General features: G+C 45.6%; 2 protein-coding genes across 2 annotated transcripts; both read right to left on the reverse strand.

Moving 5' to 3' along the window:
• Positions 1-1906: 1906 nt before the first annotated feature.
• Positions 1907-3970, reverse strand: LOC136451875 (H/ACA ribonucleoprotein complex subunit 4-like). Its single transcript, XM_066452558.1, has one exon. It carries the CDS (start codon positions 3907-3909, stop codon positions 2149-2151), a length of 1761 nt encoding a protein of 586 aa, XP_066308655.1. The 5' UTR covers positions 3910-3970; the 3' UTR covers positions 1907-2148.
• Positions 3971-14147: 10177 nt separating this feature from the next.
• On the reverse strand, positions 14148-22257 carry LOC136451877 (zinc finger CCCH domain-containing protein 4-like). Its single transcript, XM_066452559.1, has 14 exons — positions 22001-22257; positions 21218-21404; positions 19998-20171; positions 19717-19864; positions 19007-19318; positions 17830-17976; positions 17558-17738; positions 16840-17117; positions 16633-16749; positions 16297-16441; positions 15743-16011; positions 15456-15647; positions 14629-15150; positions 14148-14536 (listed from the first exon to the last, which is right to left on the reverse strand). Exons 1-14 carry the CDS (start codon positions 22158-22160, stop codon positions 14324-14326), a joined length of 3045 nt encoding a protein of 1014 aa, XP_066308656.1. The 5' UTR covers positions 22161-22257; the 3' UTR covers positions 14148-14323.
• Between the last annotated feature and the right edge of the window lie 399 nt (positions 22258-22656).

The raw sequence follows: 22656 nt of genomic DNA on the forward strand, positions 1-22656 counted from the left end.
TTTCCACTGGATTTTCGGATGGAGTTTTTAATGAGACATGTGCATATCATGGTAATCGCCCAAGGGAAAGTGTTGTAAAACATACAAACTCTATCCTAGAAGAAAAGGAAAATGAGAAATCATAATCTAGTCCGTTTGTATGTGGGCTTTTATCAAACTCTTGGACCTTGGCAGGACTATATATACGGTAATTATCAATATTGAGAGGAATAAGAATAGTCTCCATATTTCTTGTGTCTATGTGTTTTATCTATTATATTAATTATGAGAGACGGAAAGAGAGTTTTATAACACTGCTGCGGTCAGCACTCACCAAGTCACCAAAGTGTGATAGTGGGAGGTTGCATGTCGAGAACGTAGCTACGTGACTGATGAATGATTCACTGAGGAAAAAAGCTCTCTTGCCACTCTTCCCACCTGAACAAAATCAATAGAGAAATTATGCTTTGCAGTTGAGAACAATGTCACCTGTCGACTACACTACAAATTTGTAGCAGAGATGTTCAATCAGGTTTGTGATAAAAATTAAGAAATGGTGTAAACTGACAAGATTAAGGCCACAAGACATTCAATCTTAACGTTTGCATGCATATATTTTATCATCCCGCTAGATTTCAATTTTATACTAGCAATGCACATATTGATGTGGGCCAGATATATGGACACGATTTTAGCAGCTTTCCTGCACTTCTTCTCTGATCTTTATATTAGCTTATAAATGGATACCTGATTTCTGATAAAGAAAAGGCGCTGTATAAGCTATGGTTTGATCCTGGCAGGGACAATTGCCTCAAACTTCACATTATCATTCATTCAAGGCATTCTCTCGAACTGAATTTAACAATTAAAGTCCGGGAGTTAGTGTCTGAATTTTTTGAAATTTCCAGATAACAACATTCTATTCCACAATCAACTAGTACAATTAAAAGGACAACTCACAAAAGAGACAATTCATAACTTTTTTCTATAGCCAAACAGACAATTCAGAATTTTTTTCTATAGCCAAACAATTACAAAATTAAATGTTGTCTGAATCAGGCACATGAGATACATGAAAAATGTTGAAGTTCCTTTGCACCAAGTAGAGCATCAGACCCTCTTAGAGGGGATCCCTAGGGGACGGATGCAGACCCAAAGCACCCAGTGTTAATTCTAAATACTTGAGTGCAATGTATGTTCACTGGAGAATCGGAAGTAGCACCCTGGAGGTTGGAGCCAAGTGCCAAAGTCTGATAACAGGTGCAAAAGCTATGCCTATACCTATGACTAACCTCATGCACACCTGATAAGAATGAGTTAGTTAGGCAGCACACCTGATAAGAATGAAAGAATGATAGCTAGAAAAGCAACGTGTGCTTAGCAACACAAAATTTTGTCCCTGCCACATCTCAACCAAACCCCAAATGCACAGAGCTACCAATACTTACAGTCTGAAAGAACCATGATGCGAGGAACGGCAAGAATGTTAGTCCTTAGAAACAACTGGAATTCAAGTGACGTACAGCGGGGCAACCTACAATGACATAAAATAGAACTCAACGAACACTATGAAGAAAATGGTAAAAGCAATGATCTAGAGTAAATATGCCCTAAACATCCCTTAGCACCATGGACCAAAACAGAAATGCATCTCTTGAGAGCCAAGAAAACATTAGGCAAAGCACAATTTATATTTTCTCCAAATCAGTGAACCAAAGCATTGAATAACAATTTAGGAGGAAGTAACATAGGTTCTCAGATCACTAAAAGTTTTACCACATCATAAGCTACTCCCAGTGTGGTGTAAATGTTGAGATCCAATAATAACCAAGATTTGCTACTTTAGCTCAAGAACATCATCACAGCAGGAAGATCAGACTGCGAAAGCTCAAAAATATCAACTGAGTGGTCGTCCTGAAAACCAAGATGAGAGCAAAACTCATTGCATTATCTGGTATAAGCGAAACAACAATACAGCCATCGTTGTTCAAGAGTTCCAATGAAAATACCACCACTTGGCATAGCAGTTCAAAGCAATAGAATAGTAATAACCTAAGGATGGTACATTAGGCATAGCAGTTGCAAGAGCTACAAGGCAAGCAAGAAAGGCATTTCAATCTTCCCCAGCAACTCTAAACGAAGGTAGTAGCCAGCCAACATAAACTACACCTATTGTGCCTCCTCTGTATCCCGGTTCTTCTTCTTTTTCTTCTCCTTTTTCTTCTCACTCTTCTCAGCATCTGTGCCATCTCCATTCTGAGCACTCTCCGGAGCTGCAGCATCACTTCCTTCCTTGCTTTTCTTCTTCTTTTTCTTCTCAGTCCCCTTCTCATCAGCTGCATCAACCTCCTCCTTGACTTCCACAGCCTCAGCTGATCCAGATTCGCCCTTGTCTTTCTTCTTCTTCTTCTTCTTCTTCTCACTCTTCTCCCCTTCCACTGCTTCAGCAGCTTCCTCAACCTTGATCTTCTTCGCAGGAACAGAAGCATCAGCATCATTGTCCTCATCATCCTTCTGCCTCTTTTTTTTCTTCTCCTTGACCTCCTCAGTCACAGCTGTGTCCTGCTCCACCTTCACCTTCTCTGGCTCAGGAGCAGCTGCAATGCTGGCAATTGAAACATCACCACCAGTGGGAAGCACCACATTCCGAAGCCACTCAGCTGGTGTCTTCTCATTTGGCTTCCCATGCTTGTCAAGGAGACCCTCAGCAATCAGTTTTTTCTTCTTGAGTGCTACCGGGCCAAGCCCCCACTTCCTCGGGTATGTATCTCTGTCCATCACCACCCTCTTGATCTTTGCAACTGCACCATGGTCACAGGTCGCCATCACAGCAGTAGTCATCTCAGCAATACCAATCGCGATAGCCTCACCCTTTGTTGTCATGAGAACCACCTCCTCCCCGGTCTCAATATCATTCTCAAATCGGAGCAACCCGGGAATCATAAGCTTAGCACCATAGCAGATAGCATTTACAGCAGAGTCCTTCACAACAAGCCTCTTGTAGCTAGTAAGCAGTACCTCTAGTGGCATCACGACACGCCTCAAGTATGACTCATCCTTGTAGTTGTCCAGCGACCACATCGCGTCCATCACATCGTGCATGGTCACCATGTTGTCCTGCTCCCCGAGGATCCCCGACCTGACACGGCGCAGCTCCTGCATATGCGCACCAACACCAAGGAGCAGCCCAAGGTGCACACAGAGAGTCCGGACATAGGTACCTGCCTCGCAGGAGATCCAGAACACGGCAAGGTGGCGCTCGGGGTCGTGCTCCAGGAGCTTGCTCTCGTAGATAGTCCGCACCCTGAGCTGGCGCTTGACAGCAGAGATAAGCGGCGGGCGCTGGAACACCGCGCCGGTGAGCGCCTCTAGCGCGCGGGCCACCCGCGCGGTGTCCGGCACGGCGGCGTGGAAGCGGGCGACGCAGACGTACTCCTTGCCGGCGCCCTGCTGCGACTTGACGAGGCGCGTGGCGCGGTCGATGCAGACGATGAGGTTGCCGGTGACCTTGGGGTCGAGCGTGCCGCTGTGACCGGTCTTCTCGGAGCGGAGGATGCGTTTGATCCAGGCGACCACCTCGTGGGAAGACGGGTTCGACGGCTTGTCGAGGTTGATGATGCCGTAACGGAGATGCTCGGCGAGGGGGCGCTTGAGCGGCGAGTGGCCGGAGGGGAGCGGGGTGTAGTGGCCGGTGCGGACGTTGAGGCGGTCGTAGTTCTTGAGGAGGAGCGGCCAGGTGGAGGTGTCGAGGGACGGCACAAGGGACTGCGGCTTGATGAGGTAGCCATCAGTCTTCTCCTCGGCCTCAGCGAGCGACGGCGGGTCGGCGGCGGCAGCGGCGGCGGGGTCGTCCTTCGATTTGTGCTTCTTCTTCTTCGATTTGGAGTGCTCAGAGGCGGGTGCTGCGACAGCCAGCGTCGCGGACGACATGGCGGCGGGCCGTGGGGGTGGGTAGGTTCTAGGGTTTTCGCGGCGGAGGGTAAAGGTGGGAGCGGCGGCGTGGCGGCAACGGAGAAAGGGGGTTTTAACGGAAGGGTTTAGGGTTTAGTGGTGGGAGAATGGGCCGATCGTGGCTTGGGCTATGGGCTTTAGGATGGACCGGGCCGGTTTATAGATGATATGATAAGTGGGAAATGAAAAATGAAGCAGATTTGGCATAATATATACTCCTTCCGTTCCTTAATATAAGACATATAGTTTTTAGCACCAATATTAACGCACGGTTTGAAGAATGATGTAAGACCGAGAAAAAAAGGGAAATCAGGCCATCTTTTCTATCCCAATCAGATTGCTTCCTAAATCTAAGGGATTGGTTGGAACATGTGCTATGTACGGTGGAAAGGTTTCCAAACTAATCGGCGTGGGAGCTGATACATACCTATATTTTAGAATTTTCTTTAGAAATCTATATGACTTATATTAAGGAACGGAGGGAGTATTATAATATACTCAGAATAAGTTGGATTCAACTCTAAATCTATCAAAACAAACAAGCCCTCGCAAAGTTTTAATGTGTGACAATTTCGGTCAACCATTTGGTATGCAGCCAATTTCTTATTATTTTGTTTTGCTGAGCAACTCCAATAGAGCCTATTCAGCCCCTATTCTATTATTTTAAGGGTTGTTGGATAAAAAACTCACTCCAACAAAACCTCTACTCAAATCATCAAAAAATAGTAGGCCATTAAATTCCTCCTTGAACTCCTCGTCCCTGGGCTCCTCCAGAGCCCCCTTGATTTTCACTTTTGGCCGTCGCGCCCATCCAGAACCACATGTGCCAAAGAGCAGCTCCAGTGTGCTTATAATTTAAAACTGACTTATAATTTGGTCTTGAGTTGATTTGACTCTAAAAAAATGGAATAACTTATAATTTAGTCAGAGGGAGTATTATTGGAGGTATAAATAGATGATATGATATTATTACTGGCGCAGAGGTCGAGTATTACCTCCATTTTATATAATCACATTGCAGATTTATTTACCTTTTTTCGATAATTCTTGGAACAGGGCATCCGGATGCTTCCGTTGGTGGGCCACGAGGCCGGCCCAAATGTTACTCGCCCGTAATCGCAGTTTCTAAAAATAATCACCTGCACACTCGTGGAACTCGCGACGGCTGGCCGGGGTGGAGGCCGCCCGCATGCTCGTCGCGGCTGCCCACGTTCATCTCGGGCGGGCTGGAGGTTGCCCAGCTCGCCGCGGCCGGGGTGGAGTTCGCACGCGTGCAGCTCACAGCAGCCTGGGCGGAGCCCATTCGTATACATCTGTTTGTTTTAAGTGTATTTATTTGATGTTGCATATGTTTCGTATATATGTTGCAAGTATTTTATCTGGATGTTGTATATATTTGCAATGTCTTTTTTAAGTATTTTCAAGAGTTTTCACGCTATTTTTTGCAACTGTTTCATACGCACGTTTTAAATGTTTTATTTGTCTTCAGAAGCATATTGCAAAAATGTATCATCTGGATGTTTTAAAAGTATATCGGGTGTTGTATCTTCCTCCTTGCTTTTCTGCTGTCTAGCCTCGGTGTCTCCTTCTCCTCCCGGCCCTGCATAGACCAGTGTGAAACTGTGTGGGAAACGGCTATTTGCGCATGCGTTCAGACTCCCCGTCCGTCCGGACATCCGGACGCTAGCAAGCCGGGTTTTTTTTCTCTAAAATGTAGTCTTGTTAGTATGTGGAGGGTGAGACATTATCGTCCTGTCCGCTTGGCTTATAAGCCGTACTTTATCAGCTAACGAACAATATTTTTCTCTTACAACAAATCAGCAGACAGTACTTTCAGCTTGTTAGCCAAGCGAACAGGGCAAATATCTAGAATGCTTGTTTGGCCAAACTATTTTAGGCCATGCGTACAACACCGGAAATCTGTTTCACGAAAATCAGTCTTCCAAAAGATGTCTGGACTGTTAAGAAATCGCTCTATCGATGTACATGGCATAATATAAAACAATAGATAAATAGAGAGAAACAAAGAGCTCTTTATTGCCTTTCAAAAAAAAGGCTCTTTATTTTTTCCCTTGTAGAGTAGAACGGCTAAGGAATTCCCGGTCTTCTTTTGTAACCGAGGCAGCCAGTGAGATGCTTCTTCATTGTTTTTTGCAGCCCCGCGCACGGCGAGAAGCCGAGAAGGCACCTGTTGACCTGCATCACTACATTATTCCACATTAAAGTATTTCACAACACGAACATTGATTTTGTCCTGAACTTTTGCCTTGCCCCTTTCAGTTCAGGCTTCTAGTGAGCTTGAGTCCCTTCTTGAGCTCCTGCAGGAAAGAACTTGGGACCCAGAAACTGAAGACAAATGGACTACTTGGAATTCTTACTCTTTTAGCTCCAGGAAAGCCTACTCTCTTTTACAGGGATCACAGGAAGCTTCTTCTCTCTTCTCCTGGCTTTGGTCTTCAGGTAACCTTGGGAAACATCAATTCATCTTCTGGCACCTACTCAAAGATAGGCTCAACACAAGGAACTTGCTCAGGAGAAAGAACAAAGCCCTGGACGATTACAGTTGTGCCATTTGCAGCTTGAAGAAACAAGCTTCCATTTATTCTTTGAATGCCCATTCAGGTCCTCATGTTGGAACTACTTAGCAATTCAATGGAATCTGAATCTTCAACCCTTAGCTATGGTAATCCAGAGTAGATTTTGGCAGCAACATATTTAGAGAAATTGCTATCACTGCATGCTTGGACCATTTGGATCATGAGAAATGGGCTTATCTTCGACAGCAAACCTTGCAATTTTCATAACTGGAAACTGCTCTTCAAGCAAAAACTTGGAATGGTTGTACCAAAGCCAAGCCGAGCATCGAAGATCCCCTCAGGATTTGGAAGGAGAGTCTGGCCTAGCTGTCTTGGTGTTTTCATTTGAGCTTTGTAAGCTCCTTCTCATGTACTTCTCGTGCATATGTAGACTTCTTTTTATCAATAAAAAATAGGTGGGGAATTTCCCCGACTGCTCAAAAAACATTGATTTTCTCCAGAGGCCACATATTGTTATAGGCGCCGAAATTTGGCAAAGTGGTAAATTTCGTTTGAGCCTAGATCAGAATGCATTGGCCTGCACGCTATAGATGAGATCGTGAACGTACAATTTCACCGTCAACAAAAGCACTCAAGCGTTCCTAACTTACCAGGTCAAGCATTTTACGCCCACAAATGATGATATATTTGCAAGCAGTAGTAAGCCTAGGCATTCGGTTCTCGGTTGGTTTCTCGGTTTTTAAAAAAATTCGGTTCTCAGAAAATAGGAACTAATCAGTTCTAAAAAAATTCTCGGAATCGACCATTTCGGTTTTCGATTCGGTTCTGGTTCTAACCGAACTAACCGAAATTTTTGAGAAGACCTCAAGACAACAGTAAATATACATGTTGTAAGGCAAATTTATGCAACACTATATTAATTTTTAATAATAATAATTTATAAGAAAACAATAGCAATATAGTAACATAAATACATAGTAGGTCAAATATAATTCGGTTCTTTCGGTAAATTCGGTTACCCGAGAGTAGGAACCGAATTTTTCGGTTCCAATTCTTTCGGTTTCAATTCCGGGTATTTCAGTTCAGTTTTCGATTATCGGTTAATTTTGCCCAGGGCTAAGTGAAACATCCTCAATTTTCCGCGAAGGGAAAATCCACAGAATGAATTATAATATGATGAAACCAATAGTCGATTCCATCATATTATCTTATATCAGTCGATATCACAGTCACACATCGTAAGGTTACAAGAATACAAGATATTACATCACTGGGGAACACACCTATTACAGAGTTAATCTAGCGGAAGACTATTGAGTGAAGGCTCCTCCTTCACGGGCCTCATCGGAGTTGGTGTAGTGCAGCGTAGATTCCATCTCCGAACCAAACTTGAGCGTAGGCACGAGACCTCCTAATCCTTTTAAAGTCAGCATCTCTGAGAAGCAGGAAATCTGCACACCGCCAGATGTGTGCAGGCCATGGTCAGCACCGATGAGCTTTAGTGGAAAAGATAAACAAGGGATCTGGTGATCCTAATATTTGGCTGTGGTTTGCATCCTTAGCGCATGAGAAGTAAATAACATTAGTAATAATAATATCCAATTTTTAACACATTCACCCCACACCATCCATATCCATCCATATCCATCCATCCCAAACCATCTCCACACCACCACACCATATCTCATCTCACACACTCAGGTCGACAGGCCAACTCCCTCTCGGCCTTGTCTCAACGGCCCGCAGCCCCCAAGGCTCACGACCGGAAAATACCCCAAACCCTGGAGGGAGAATAGAATGACTCATCTCCTATCTAGTTTAAGCGAAACCCAGTAAAGGTCCATAGCCGACAAGTCGGCATATGTATCGATCGATCAACCAAACACTCTGCAGAGGTTTCACATACCCACAATCTGCAGAGGTTTCACATACCCACAAGATAGCCATCCTCGACGGTGCCCCGTCTAGGCAGATTCCGGCCGCTTGCTAGCCTAGAACGATGCCACCCTACCTCTCAGCCCTGGAACATCCCAAGTCTAGTCTGGGATGGCTGATACTGTGAGTCGTAGACAGAACCGGGGCCCACCGGATGTCAAGAGCCGGTCCACAAGGCCTTTTGAAGTCTTGGAAGGGTGTGGGGGGAAAAACCGCGCACCCCGTACCTCCTTGCACACGTTCGCCTAGCAGTAGTGGCATCGCTCTACCAAGTAGTCCGACCGTCCCGCACCATATAGGGCGAGTGGGATGTAAAGGATTCCCGGTGAGTCTGAGTACTAGTAAGTCCTTAGGGATGACCAAGCTAGAATGTCTTCATCAGGGTTTCCATTTTACGTGCCACCGCAGCACCTCTATCCCGGGCTCCACCTCTCCGAGGTTCACACCCAAGGCCACCTCCAATTACCATTTACCCGCCACAGGTATTCCATATCCAAGTGCCCAGGTAGCACCACATGGCAAGACTCGCCCTAGGCTCGTCGTTATTCCAGCTCGGTCGACACAACCCTCACTCTCCACGCACCCAAGACACACGCAGCACGCTCACACACCACCAAGTCCGGCTCCCATAGCCAAAACATTCTCAGGGGTTCACCACCAGCATCACATCCCCAACATAATGCGAAGTGGAGTTAATAATAAGTATAGTGATGTAATATGCAAGCAAACAGACAAGTAAGCATATATAAGTGAGCGAATGCGCAAGGCAGGGTGACGTGGTAGAGTGGGTTGCATCAGGGTGATAATGGCTTAGGTGGTAGCATGCATCAATATACTAGCAAATGATTTAATATAAAGCGCTAGCAGTTCTATTCTAGATATTATGCAATGTCTAATAGGATTCTCTAAAAGAGGGTGCTGCCGTGACACCTGCGATGTCGAGGTAGTAGCGGTACAAATCTTCGTTAGTTGATGTACTTGATCAGCAAGGTCTCCTCTTCGCAGGGTCCTGTCGTCGATCACATTCTCCTACTCCATCGGGTTCCGATCCAACGTTGTCCTCGAGGCAATTACCTCCCAAAACACACTCAAGGCAAGAGAACAAATAATACTCCAAAAAGGCGACAAGACACAGAATGAACACAAAGAGGAAACGACTTGGCCCTATCGGTGGATGTCCGATTTCCTCGGGCCAAAGAAACACGAGTGGTGGTTTGCTGAGCACAAGCTTAAGTTATGGCCAAGCCAGTATGGCTTTACGATAAACGGTTTAAGCCAGAGCTTATCCAGAGCAAACACCACGGCTCACGAGCTTTCGATCCGATGTCATTGAATTGACGGGGATTGGAAGTCGGGCCCCAAGAAAGAAGAACGACGGGGTTCGGCTCTTATAGCCTTATCCCGCAGGTCACCATTGGATACAAGAAGCAGACAAGAACGAATAACACTATTGTTACTTGGCTCCAACGTACTTCAGCTCGCCCGCTATGGTAGGAAGCGGTGGCGCAAAGAGATTAGACATCAATGGTTCCCCTCGATCCACACGACACAATAACGTCGGGAGCCGAGAGGAGAGTCGCTCAACACGGCAAAAGATGCGGGGGTTAGCTAGGCATATCCATGTCATGTTCTCAGACACATCTTCGGGAAAGATGGTTTTAGATGGTCGATCGGGTCGACATGCACGGGTCCGAGGTACGACATAGATCATTGCTTTGCTAACAAAAGGGAATAGTCCGGTCTTTGATCCAATCATCACGGGCAAGACGGGATCGAACAGAGCGGGCTATCAGGGCAATAAGAGCAAGAACAACCAAGAGCAAGGTCCACTTCTTCTAACACACACGCCACGACAAAGACGGGGCATCGAAAGGAGCGACACTCAAGAACACCAAGTGCGTAAGCCACTCGTAGGGTACCCGACCTGGGTGCACTAGCACTAAGTCATCTCTCTAATTCATAGCGGTGCAGTGGTCACCGCGAGAATCAAAGAAACGCGATGGTCGAACGGGGTACAAGCATACAAGGGCTTGTGCACGAAGAAGCAAACAAAAGCGAAAGAGAGGCGTAGCTCCATGGTCATGGCGAGGTGAACTCGCGGCCACAAGCTATGCCAACGAGTGGGTATCCATTGTTCCACGATTGTTTACTCCCAGGTTATCTCCCACTGAATTTGGTCACGAAGGGCTCAAAATGTGCGGGTAATATCCGCATCGATATCGCCATCGATATTGAATCCATCACGACCACGTTCTAGGGCCGAAGACAGGAGCTAACACTCGTGGTATTATGAAGTCAACTAGAAAGCGAGGGGTCGAGTTACACTCGGCATCACGGTCATGGCGAGACGAATCCCGCGACCGTAACGTCCGAACGAGGTACGATCCCTCAGCCGGCTCGAGGGCTCGGCACACAAGCAACAACACCAACAACCAGCGATAAGAACCAAACATGACCGAAAGACGCAACAACTCGTCACGACTGCGGAGTAGCACCTTCCATAGCTGGGTGATGGATAGATCCTGTAAGACAGTCATGGACAGATAGGTTGTAAGAATAGGGCCCAATAAGGTAGATATGCGTATACGGATAGATACGAGATGGGGCTTTCCATGGTCTCGGTAAGACATACGACTAGGGTTCATGGTCCAGAGGGTACGGCTCACAGTAGACGGGGTCTTGGTGGTCTCGGCAACGGTGGTCTTGGCAACGGTGGTCTCGGCAACGGTGGTCTCGACAACGGTGGTAATCCAAAGTTAGTCTGTGAGCTGCGCGAACGTGAGTGAGCGCAAGCATTGTGATGGCTTACCATTTGGAGGGGTCAGAAATACTCAAGGATGGGTCCATGACGTAGGGCTTGATTTTAGAAAAATTATGGAACTAGTTTCATAATTTTAGGAGCTAAGATGAATTTGATATGAATTTTGGAAGTTGGACAGGTTTTCTGAAAACAGATAAAAGGGGAACGCCTGGGGATTTGGCTGGGCCTCGAGTGCTCTGATGGGCTAGGCGGGCGGTGGATCTAATAGGGCCTAAAGGCCGAGGCAAAGGTTGCTGAAGGGGCTGCGTGAGCTTGTTCACCATCGGATGGGACTCGGGCCTGAAAGGAAAGGCCTGAAGGGCGGATTGGGCATGGTCGCAGGCTCCATCTGCGCAGCCGATCTGGGCCAAGGCTGGCCTCTTGGTCTAGAGACAGGAAGGGCAAGGACAGGGCCTCCATGTGCCAGTCCATGACGCAGGGTGGCTGTCGGCAGCGCGCGCTGTTCGGTGCTTGTGCCTGAGCGCGTTGGCATGCTTGTGGTGGCCCGTGTACCATCCAAGGCTTCAGCTTTGGATGCACAAAGTGTGCTTGGGCGGTGGCAGCAAGGCCAAGATGGCCGTCGTGCTGTGCGTGCGTGCATGCCACGAGGATCAAGCTGCGGCGGGGCATGGAGACAATGCGTGCTCGGTGTGGTGCAGTGGCATCGAGACGGCAGCTAGGAGCTACGAATGCCAAGGCCAGTGGCAAGGCTACGGCTTGGCTTGGGTAACCAGAACAGAGAGGGCAGGTTGTAGTCGCCCAAGGCATCGGTGAGGAGCAAAGCTGGGCAAAGGTCACGGAAGGTGCAGGACGGCGTGCTAGGCTGAGAGCTCGATGTGGTTCCTCGGCTGCATAGGGCCGTGCGGTGGCGTGTGCAGGTGTCCGTGATCGTGCCGACGCAAGCGACTGTGGCGGCGTGCCTGTGTAAGGTGAAGGACGGCAAGCGGCTTCGAAAGCCGGCACCTTGGGCTTCTGTGTCCCCTGAAGGCGAGGGCAGAGGGGCGACCGCTATGTGTTCGGTGCGATACCGGACGAGTCTATCGGTAACCGCGGCGTGGCCATTCGGCTAGACGACGGAAGACCAGGGCTTGGGTGGTCGGCAAGGCGATGGCTGGCGCGAGCAACACGGGCACGCGGGGCGCCATGCTGCGTCGTGCATGTGTGTGTGCAGGTGCCGGGCCGAGGCACGTGCGATAGTTCATGATCAGCAGCGGCGGCGTCAATAGGGCTGAAAGGTGGAAGCTTGGGCCTGTGCATGGCCAGGACGTCGTTAGTGCCAGGGCATCATGCGATGGTTCGTGCAGGTGCGTCGTCACGACGACGGGCGGCCATGAAAGGCCGCACCATGGTCTTCTTGGGACCGGTGTCTGCGTGCGTGTGGTGTCCGCGGTGCATGCTCCCATGACCGTGGACGCGGCTCGAAGGCCGCACAGGCAGGCAGCCAGGTAGCGCACAAAAAGTGAGGCTTTGAGGCTGAGGTCCTCACCGGAGGGCTTGACGACAGCAGAAGGCGTGGTGCCGGAAGGGCTTGGTGCAGGCAGTGCACTGGCATGGTGTTTGACGAGGCCGTGGTCAGTGCGTGGCAGAAGGCATTCCCGTGGTGGCTTCGGCTGTTGGCGAGGTGGCTCCCCGTGGCGGCGTCGCGGTGTGCTCCGGCGTCCCGGCCTCTGGTGTGGTGGTGGCGTGGTCGTGCGGCCGTTGCCGGTCGTGGCACAGAAGGCTTCGGGCACGGCGAGGTCGTGGACAGGGTCGAGGCGGCGACAGAGTCCGGAGAAGTGTGGCATCTCGGACGGCTTGGGATGGCCAGACCATGGCTGCGGCATCGCGGTGACGCCCCGGCGAGGACGACGGTGGCTTGGAGGAGTGGCGAAGCGCCCAGGCTGCGGCGGAGGCAGTGGAGGGCCACGGCCAGCGACGGCTGACCGGCGTGGCTGTGCAGCAGGGCAGGGCGGAGCAAGGAGGGAGGGAGAGGGATGGAGCGGCGGCGGCTACAGGGGGGAAGCTCCAGAGCGGGCGGCGTCGGGGGTACTTATAGCGCGCCAGCTAGGGCTCCAGGCGCTGTGGACGGCAATCCTCGGCTTCCGTGCGGAGAAGGGGCATGCGGCGCGCATCAAACGGCACGGACGCCGAGAGGGAGCAGGTGAGGGCGCTGGTGCAGAGGCGGCTCCCGGTTTGCCTTTGTGGGGCGGCGGCGGCTGCTGGGAGCGTCTGCTCCCGCCTAGGGTTGGAGTGGGGCGCCGGCTTGCGGTTGGGCCAAGGCAGTTTGGTGCGGGGGCGACGCGGGCCGGCTGCGTAGGAGGCCTACGAGCGCCACTGGGCTTATGGCCATGCTGGGCCGGCCGGTTGATGGTTGGGCCACGCGGCCAGGAGAAGAGATTGGCGCGCGAGCGGGCCGAGGGCGAGCGGGTTGGCGGGGCAGGCTGGGCCGAGGCCGAGGACGAGCGAGCTGGCGCTTTGGGCTGTTTGGCTTCCCTATTTTCCTCTCCCCTTTTCTAATTCCTTATCTATTTATTCCTCTATTATATTTACTTCCAAAAGCTCCTAAATTGGTATACATGTGTTGCCAACCTGGACAGCTCCTAGTGGGGTCCTTTAGGGGTTATCTATGGGTTAGTGGGGTCCATGTCAAGGGTTGGCATCGATGGGCATTGATTTACAATGAAGGTCGATTGACTTTATGAATTAGATAAGGGATTCGAATGAGGTTCAAAAGCAAGAAGGTGAATTGAGAGAGATGAAAAGAGGTTCTTAAGATATTCTAGAAGGGATCAAAAGGATTTGCTTCTCCTACAAGTAATTCTATATGCATGCTTAGTTTGACCTAGCATCTACATGCTTCACACATTGCTGAAAAATTTTTAAAAAGTTCGTATTTTTGACTTCTCCGAAAAACCGGTTTGTTACACTAAGCAGTAGCCCAATAACCAGTCCTAGAGATGACAGTCGACACCACCTGAATGGAGTTATGCAATATTCCCGTGTGTCTAACTTAAAACGTGTGACAGTGTGAGCAAGATCACAAGTCGCAAACAGAAAGGGCTTCAGTGCCAATACCACGAACAAGTTTCACTACTAAGAAATTCAGAGGACACTAGCTATTCACGTGGATAACCTGGCCTAACTAATCCCTGCGTAAAGCCTCCCGAAGTTCCGCTGGATAATCCCCAAACTGAGTAGTGGAGGGATGATGCATGTTGAAGACGTAGGTGACTGGTGCTGCCACTTGCATCCCTCTTGGGTGCCTGGAGATATCTGAGAACCATCCTAGAGTTGCTTCATCAAACATAAACGATTCGCTGAGGAAAAAGTAGCATTCTCTCGCCAATCTTTCCACCTGAAAAAACAGCCGCAAGTGCTATTTCAAAGTTGAGCACAATGTCAAGTGTTGGATATTGAATTTGAAATGAGCCTTGAGGTATGGCTTACCTGTAACTGAATATATCTTGTGTTTTTCATGATCAAGATGACATGCAGGTCAGACAGCCTTTCTGACAAAATCTTGATGGCAATATCCGCGAAGAACTTATGCAAGAGAGCCTGCTCACTGTCTGACTCATCATTATCAAAGTCAGCGAACCAAAAAACTCGCTTAAGTTGTGTCCAAGGAACTGGTAATTTATGCTCAAGCCCAGTGATTAGACTAGATGGATCAGGCAATTTTTCGAGTATCTTGAGGCCCTTTGGAACCGAATAAGATGCAGCAGACTGAAGACCAGGTGTACCAGCAACAATCTTACAGGCATCATAAAACTGGCTAAGCTTACTAGAGAACTCCAGGGTTTTATCATTCATGACAAGAATATACCCATCTCCATCAGCAGGAAGCAACCTTGTACAGCACAATGAGGTGGCTCCGCCTTCTTGAGAGCATACTCCAGATGTGACAGGTGCAGAAACCAAGGAGCCAAAATCATGTGAGTATGGACAAGAGTTACCACTTCGACAACCCTGATTGGAGAGAACATAACATCAGAGACCAAAACAGAGAGATGTGAGGGGTAACTCAGTACCCATGCATTTCAGAAAATACAAAATCTATGCAAGGTGAAACAGCATCATTTGTAATTTATTCATTGTATTGCATTGAATTTGGCCATACAGAAATATTATGAATAAAAATTCTTGCTACTAGAAGCACAGGAAAACAGCCTAAATTAACAGCTTGGGCTACAAACTTGAATGGAGACATGAGCCAACAAAATGTGAAAGATCAACCAATAACATAAAATAAAATAAAATATGAAAAATCATACCTGTAGTGTGAGATAGAACTTGCATACTGGTTTAGGAGCAAGGGATGAATGAGAAAAGCGGCATGCAGCCCCAAGATTGCATGATCCATTAGCAAAAAACACACACGCCTCAGTTCCCAAGGTTGGCTTCACATGAGAACCAAGTTGTCCCTTATAAGAAAGGGTCTTCTCCACAGCATGTTGTGTTTTCATCTGTGGACCAAATAAGAATCATTATGGGTAGCACAGATAATTAATCGGACTGCATTTAACATAGATACTCATTAAGTTCATCGACTAGAGCGCACCTCCTTGACAAGTGTCTTCAGCAATTCAACAATGGTACTGGTCCCAAAATCAGTTGGCGAAACATATGGAGTTGCAGCACATCGCTTCTGTGAATCGCTGTGACAATTCTCGGCCTCTAACGAGAGTGGATCCATATCCACCTCTAGATCCAGTATTTTATGAAAGAGACACGTGTGGTTGAATTCAGAAGGCTGAAGAAACTTTGGAGGATTGATTTTGACAAGAAAACTTGGCCTAAAACGGTGCAGTTGCATCATAACATCATCATCTAGTCAAAAGAACGAGTTAGCTGCTGACAAGTGTTACTCAAATTGTATGAAAATATCTTGCACTTCTACGAGTAGATCCTAACACCAAGTAAGCCTTGTTTGAACCCAAGCTACTTCTACACAGACCAAGAAGGCTACCTTTTTCAAATATCTCCTGCACAGTTTTCCAATATATATTGGAAAAATGCATGACAAAAACAATGGTACTAAGCCACTACTCTAGGGTAACGTACTAGGAGTACGTATACTCTCATAAATCGCAAGAGTACAGGCAGAGGACATACAAATTTCAGAGATGTTCTTAAACGCTGCAGGGACGAGATTGTGAACTGCACACCACTCCTCTTCAGGTTTAGTAAGGAAGGTATGTGATTCTTCTGGTTCTTGAGTTTTCGCCACATCTTTTAGATATTCCAGACGGTGCTTGTCCTGAAATACAGGGTGAATTTAATCCCGAATTGCAGACAATAAAAAGTTCAAGGGCATTTTAAAACTGAAGCAAAAACCTTGTTCTAATAATGTTGGCATGTCATGGTTTAAGACTTCAAATTATCAATGTTGCAAAACAAAACTATCAAATGTCCAATGTATGCACAGGGATTAGTACACATAGGATATACCTTAAAAACACGCTCCCAAAATTGAAATGCACAAAGATTTCCCATGGTGGTAGCTTCCTTTTTGCCAATTTGTACACTGCCATTTCCCTTGAAATAATTATCTCTGTACTTCTGGCGCTGTAAAACAGATAACAGGGAATAACTACCACAACACTTGGAGCTGGAGATGAAGGATCGTCCATAACCCAACTAAAACATACCACATACCAGTGCTTGATAGCCAAAAGGTTGCACGATAGGAAGTGGCTGGATGTCCAACATGATGCTTATTAGAATTCCTTCATGGACAGCGCCAAGCTCACAAAATTTAAGGGCAAGAACAGAAGAATCAAATGACAATGGCAAACTATTGAGCAAACAGCCATAAAAAGTGGGCTCATAGCGTCCAGAATTTGTAATCTCCAACGCATGAATTTGAACAAGTGATTCTAGTGCGTCTTCAATAGCATCTGGATCTGGTGGATTAAGAACTCTTTGCAGAAGTGCTGAAGAAAAAACATAGTAAGAGGTTTATCTTAACCTAACTAACTAGGTAGCAAAAAACTTGACCACAAATATATACATAAGTTTTTGAACTAATCACATGAATATACTATTGATGTATTTTTCATAAAAAAGTACCTCCATTGTGTGATATCTTGTGTGATGAATATAGTATCGACGTATTCTTCATAAAAAAGTACCTCCATTGTGTGAAATCTTTTGTGTAATTTGATAAAAAAAATATAGAATTATGAAATTTAAGTGTCAAGGTTTGCACTTTGAAGGTGTCAAAAAAAAAAAAGAGGACAGCGACAAACTCACCAGGGACAATCATAGATTGCTTCCAATTAAAAACAATGAACGAGAGTATAACATAAATAAATCACAAAACAAGCATGAATTAAGGATTAAGGGTGGCTGAGCTGCAGAGAAAAAGAATTACCGCTAGGGTCATTTATCAATCTGGGCTCTGCACAACAAACCATGAGCACTTGCTCCCTTAAGGATAATCTCAAAATGGCGGGATATTCATGATCATTTAAACTGCTATAAAATGTTCCAGTTACCAAACGATAAATTTGACCATCACAGGTTCGACCTGTCCTGCCTTTACGCTGCTCAGCCTAGGAAAAGATTAAAGAATAGTTACAAAAGTTTCAAGCTAAAAAGTATACTTGAACAAGAAAAGGATTAGGACATCTGTGATTTAGTTACCTGAGACTTGGAAATCCAAACAAGCCCAGCTGCGTCTGTTTTCCTAATTGGGTCCCAGTAGACTTGCAATGATCTACAAGAATCAATAACATATGCAACTCCTGGTATAGTAACTGATGATTCAGCAATGTTTGTAGCCAGTATCACCTGCAGGGAAAAAGAAACTTCCATTGTGCTTTATTGGTAACAGATCATTTCAACAATCTAAATATAAAACGCTCCCAAACTAAGTTCATATGTATTGTTATTTGTTACAACTAATTACGTTACATCCCTTCAAGTGTTACGGGGTATCCTAGTAGTCCAGTCACAGAACTAATTCCCCTTTTTAAAAGGCAGCCCTTCACATCTCAAATATAAATCCATTTGCACTCATGGTGATTAAGGTGCATGGTACAATGGCTATGATACCTCTCAATAGTTGTAATAACTAAGGTAGTTGGGGTTTTTACTTTATTGAATAGGCAATTCAAATGGCATAAAAGGTGTCTTGATGAATAGAGTTTGCGTGTTCCCTACTGTATTTTCCTAAAAAAGAAGCCTTGAAATTGTTGATGATCTTATATTTGGTGAAGTGTAATTCCCCATAACTCATACAGCGATAAGAAACACATATCATGCTGATGCATAAATTAACATATACAAGAAACATCAACAGCTAATCAGGAATGACATGTAACTGAGGCATAAATGAGATCAAGAAAGAGAGGTATTTCTGCTTGATATTTCAGCAACCATGCTATTGCAATTAGAAAATAATGATACAACCACACTTCATCCATTTCAAAATGTATGGTGTGATTTGAGCCAGTGTTGTCTCTTGTCTCCAACGATACACTTTCACCATTAATCTCTCTTTATGTGATATAAGCCAATGACCATAAAATCGACATCATATTTAGTAATGGAGATATGAATAGAATTTCTAAATTTATATCTCACCATATACAGACTCTTGGGCATTTTTTTTTGTCAAAGTTCATTAATTTTGAATATTGATATCTGTGTGTGCCTTATAAAAAGAGGAGGGAGCATAAACAAAAATTCCATAAAATAATCCAATGTATTACTGTTATCATTATTTCTCGCTACTGGCACCACATAGCTAGAAATAGAACCAAGTATTGGTAAGAAAAAAGAATAACGTATGGTATGATAGAAATATAGGGGTGTGTACCTTTCGGCAAGACTTTGAGATCTTCATAGTCTGAAGTGCTTCATCAGTGTCAATACTCCGGTGAAGAATATGTACCTTAAAGGTTGAACTAAAAGGAAATAGACGGATCCATTGCTGCTCCAATGCATAGTATGTAGGGAGGAAAACCAAAATACTCTTGCTAACGTCTGGTTCATTTTGGTGTATATGCAACAATAACTTGTGGATAAGTTCATAAACATCATAGTTTATTTCAGCATCAGCAGAAGCATCCAGACCAGAGCAATATTTTGTTGAAAGCGATTGGGAATTTATCTTGAGAATATCAACAATCTGAAAAGCATTGTTGCAACATGTAATGATTAACCATGATGAAGAAAGCTTAAGGAGATGCATATATAGTACCATTTAAAAATCACAAACAGGGAGATGGAACAGAAACCAATGTGCCGTGGCAACATTAATGAAGTTGTCAAAGTAATGAAACTGGTATTAATTACACAAACATGAATAAATGAACATGTTTAATTAGTGGGTCAATATAATTTGTGGAAATGGTTACTTTTACATTGGATCAGCAATATGATTAATTGTAAATACACAAACAAACAACATCCTGTGGTGCAACCAGACATATAAAAGATTTGAAGACACATCATGCAAATTGGTTCATTGTAAGTTCAATAATATATGATGGACAAATATAGTAAGCAGTTAAACAAAATATTCACCTGCTCCAGGTATAAGACTTTGCGCTGAAAAATGCTTGTACGTGGACTGCAGGGAATGGCAATCACTTCAACCCTTTCGCCTCTTCCTAGATCTCTAAAATATTCTTTATAAATAGTAATGTCAGCAGTGGCAGACATCAAAACCAACCTGCCAAGAGTGACACGGTGACATACCAACAGCAGGTAGACAATTATTTATTTATACAAGATAAGATGGGAACAATTACTGCTAAAAGACAAACATGGTGTACCATACTAGTGGACATTACTCTATTGCTTACCTTAAGTCACTCTTTTTCATCAAAAACTGCTTGATACTAGCAAGGACAAGATCAGATTCCACGGATCTTTCATGTACCTCATCAAGAATAATGACCTTATACCTCAATGCAGCAATTCCTCTATCACACATTTGCTCCAATACTACACCGGCTGTTTTGAACACAATTTTTGACCTGATTCACATGTCAAATAAGTTTAGAAAGTAAATTATGTAGCATAACAGGACTTAAGACAGAATCAAAGGTAGGTAAAAATGGACCGTAAGCTTTAGGTAAATCGAATACCCAAGAGAATAATAAGGCAAATAACTGGAGATTCAGAGTAATGAAGCTAGGAATAGCGGTGTTCAATGTTGTGTAAAACTAGTGAATGTGTACGTGGAATCCACATTGACAAAATGATATGTCAAGAATAATCATAGATAATAGACGCTGAAATTGCAAATTGTAGAAATAGCACCCAGTGTTTCAACACATGTGTGACCAAGAACTTATCTTTGACATAGCTCGGTGGTATTTTGGAAACATAGGGTTCCATTTGTGGTATTGGAAAAATACTATTAGAAGCTGCAAAAAGACTAATCGAAGGAATCAAGGAGAGGCATGCAGATAGGGATCGACTCGGAGAGTCTTGGGCATAGAATTGGTGAGCCCAAAATGTAAGGTTCTCAGGATCAGGGTTCTAGCAAGGAACAATTTTTAACACTTGACAAGGATAGGAGGGTAAAATGGAATGATTGTAATCATAGCCACAAGACTTCAATCAAGTTTGCATTCATGAAAGACACTTGAGGGATGATCCCTACGGGATGATGCACAACCAAAGCACCCGGTACTAATTCAAAACGCTTAAGTGCAGGGTATGCTCCCTAATGGAACTTTAAAAGCAGTGTAACAGCATGGCGTCTTGGAGCAAAGTGCACAGGTCCAACAAACAGAGCACAAACTATGACAAAGCTAATGCATGCCTGATAAGAAAGCATTTGTCAAGCATGATGATAACTAGAGAAGCAAAATGCACTCTGGAACACCATTTTTGCCCCTGACACATCAGCAGAATAAGGTACTCCAGGTAATTACTCGAGTCAGAACGATCACAAAAAAAGGATAAATCCACTCAATAAAGCTGCATATACAAGCTAAGTATTGTGTGATAACTGAGAGCAGTCGAATTTCCCTTAAAACAATGGCATTAGATAACACATAACAGAGTTAGGTACCTTTTAGAGTTGAGATCCGACACATTTGAGTGACCTATATGATATCCAACCTCCTCGCCAAGCTGCCAATTGCGAGATTCAGCTATCGCACGAGCAATGGCTACCACTGCGAACCTTCTAGGCTGTGTGCACAGGATAGGTTCCATATTTTCCTCTACGAGGAACTGGGGAACCAGAGAACTCTTCCCTGCAAGGAAAGAGAACTGAATAGGGTGGCAATTTTAAATATATAATAAAACCAATGAGTTTCAAGAAAATTGCATCTTGCTCCACTGCGCATCCGGTAAGGCAACAACAAATTCGGGAATCTGAAATGTGAATCCATAGGGTGTATTTCCGCACAAAAAGTACATCAGGCAAAGACATTCTGGGAATCTGAAATGCGAATCTCAAATGGTGAATTTCCCATTTCCGCACTAAAAGGTAGAACCTCCCCCTTGCAATTTACACTTCCCCTGAAACCCTTGCAATAAGGAGAGCACAGAGGAGACAACTGAATGAAAGTTCGTCATGCTAAAACCCTTCGAGTTCCTTCCCAATCCAACAGAAACCGCGTCCAAAACCCAATCAGACCTAAAATTACAGCGAGTAGAAGAAAATCGCACAAGACTAAAGCAACACAAATTCCATGAAACTTACCTAAGTAAAATCGTAAGGAAAAAAATCCATCTCCTGGCCTCAACAAAACCCCAAATGCGTAAAAAGGCTTCATCACAGCACAGAGCACACACACAGTAGAACCGATCGAGAAGGTAATGGGAGAAGGGAAACCCCGGCAGTTACCGCATCCGGTGTCGCCCACGATCAGCGTGACGCGGTTCGCCTTCACCTTCTCGACGATCTTGTCGCGAAGCGCCTCCACGGCGAGCGGCGGCCGCGGCCGCGGCGGCGCATCCTCCTGCTGCTGGTTCCCCTCCTCAGCTACCACCACCCCCGGCGCCATGGCCGCCGGCTAAGGATCCTTCCGAGGCTCAACGCAATGCCGCGCCTTCGGCTGCAAGCTTTCCGGGTTCCGGCCCCTTTGGGCTTGCCTCCGAGCATTTTTTTTACACTTTTTTAAAAGGGAGAACTGTCCGTTAATACATACAGAGTGATGGTTCTTTGCTGACCTCCTACTGCTTCGCTAAACGGCTGTTTAGCCCATTTACACACCGTTTAAATACTACACGGTGGTACATCATTTCTATTTAATCGGTTGTTTTGATCGTTTAAATGGCCGTTTTTTTTGTTTAAACACCTGTTTTGCTCGAATAATGGGCTAAACGGTAGGTGACCGACTATTTACCGTTTAGCGTTTAGGATAACGCTGCCTACTTTAGAGCATTTTTGTCATAGGACACTCTGATTCGTTGAAATTAGGCCACCGGACACCGCGATCCTGTTTCAGCCGGTTAAGGAGATAGAAAACTTCACTTTGGACATCCGGTGCCCCTGAACCA

The sequence above is a fragment of the Miscanthus floridulus genome, chromosome 5, assembly GCF_019320115.1.
Source record: "Miscanthus floridulus cultivar M001 chromosome 5, ASM1932011v1, whole genome shotgun sequence".
NCBI lineage: Eukaryota > Viridiplantae > Streptophyta > Magnoliopsida > Poales > Poaceae > Miscanthus > Miscanthus floridulus.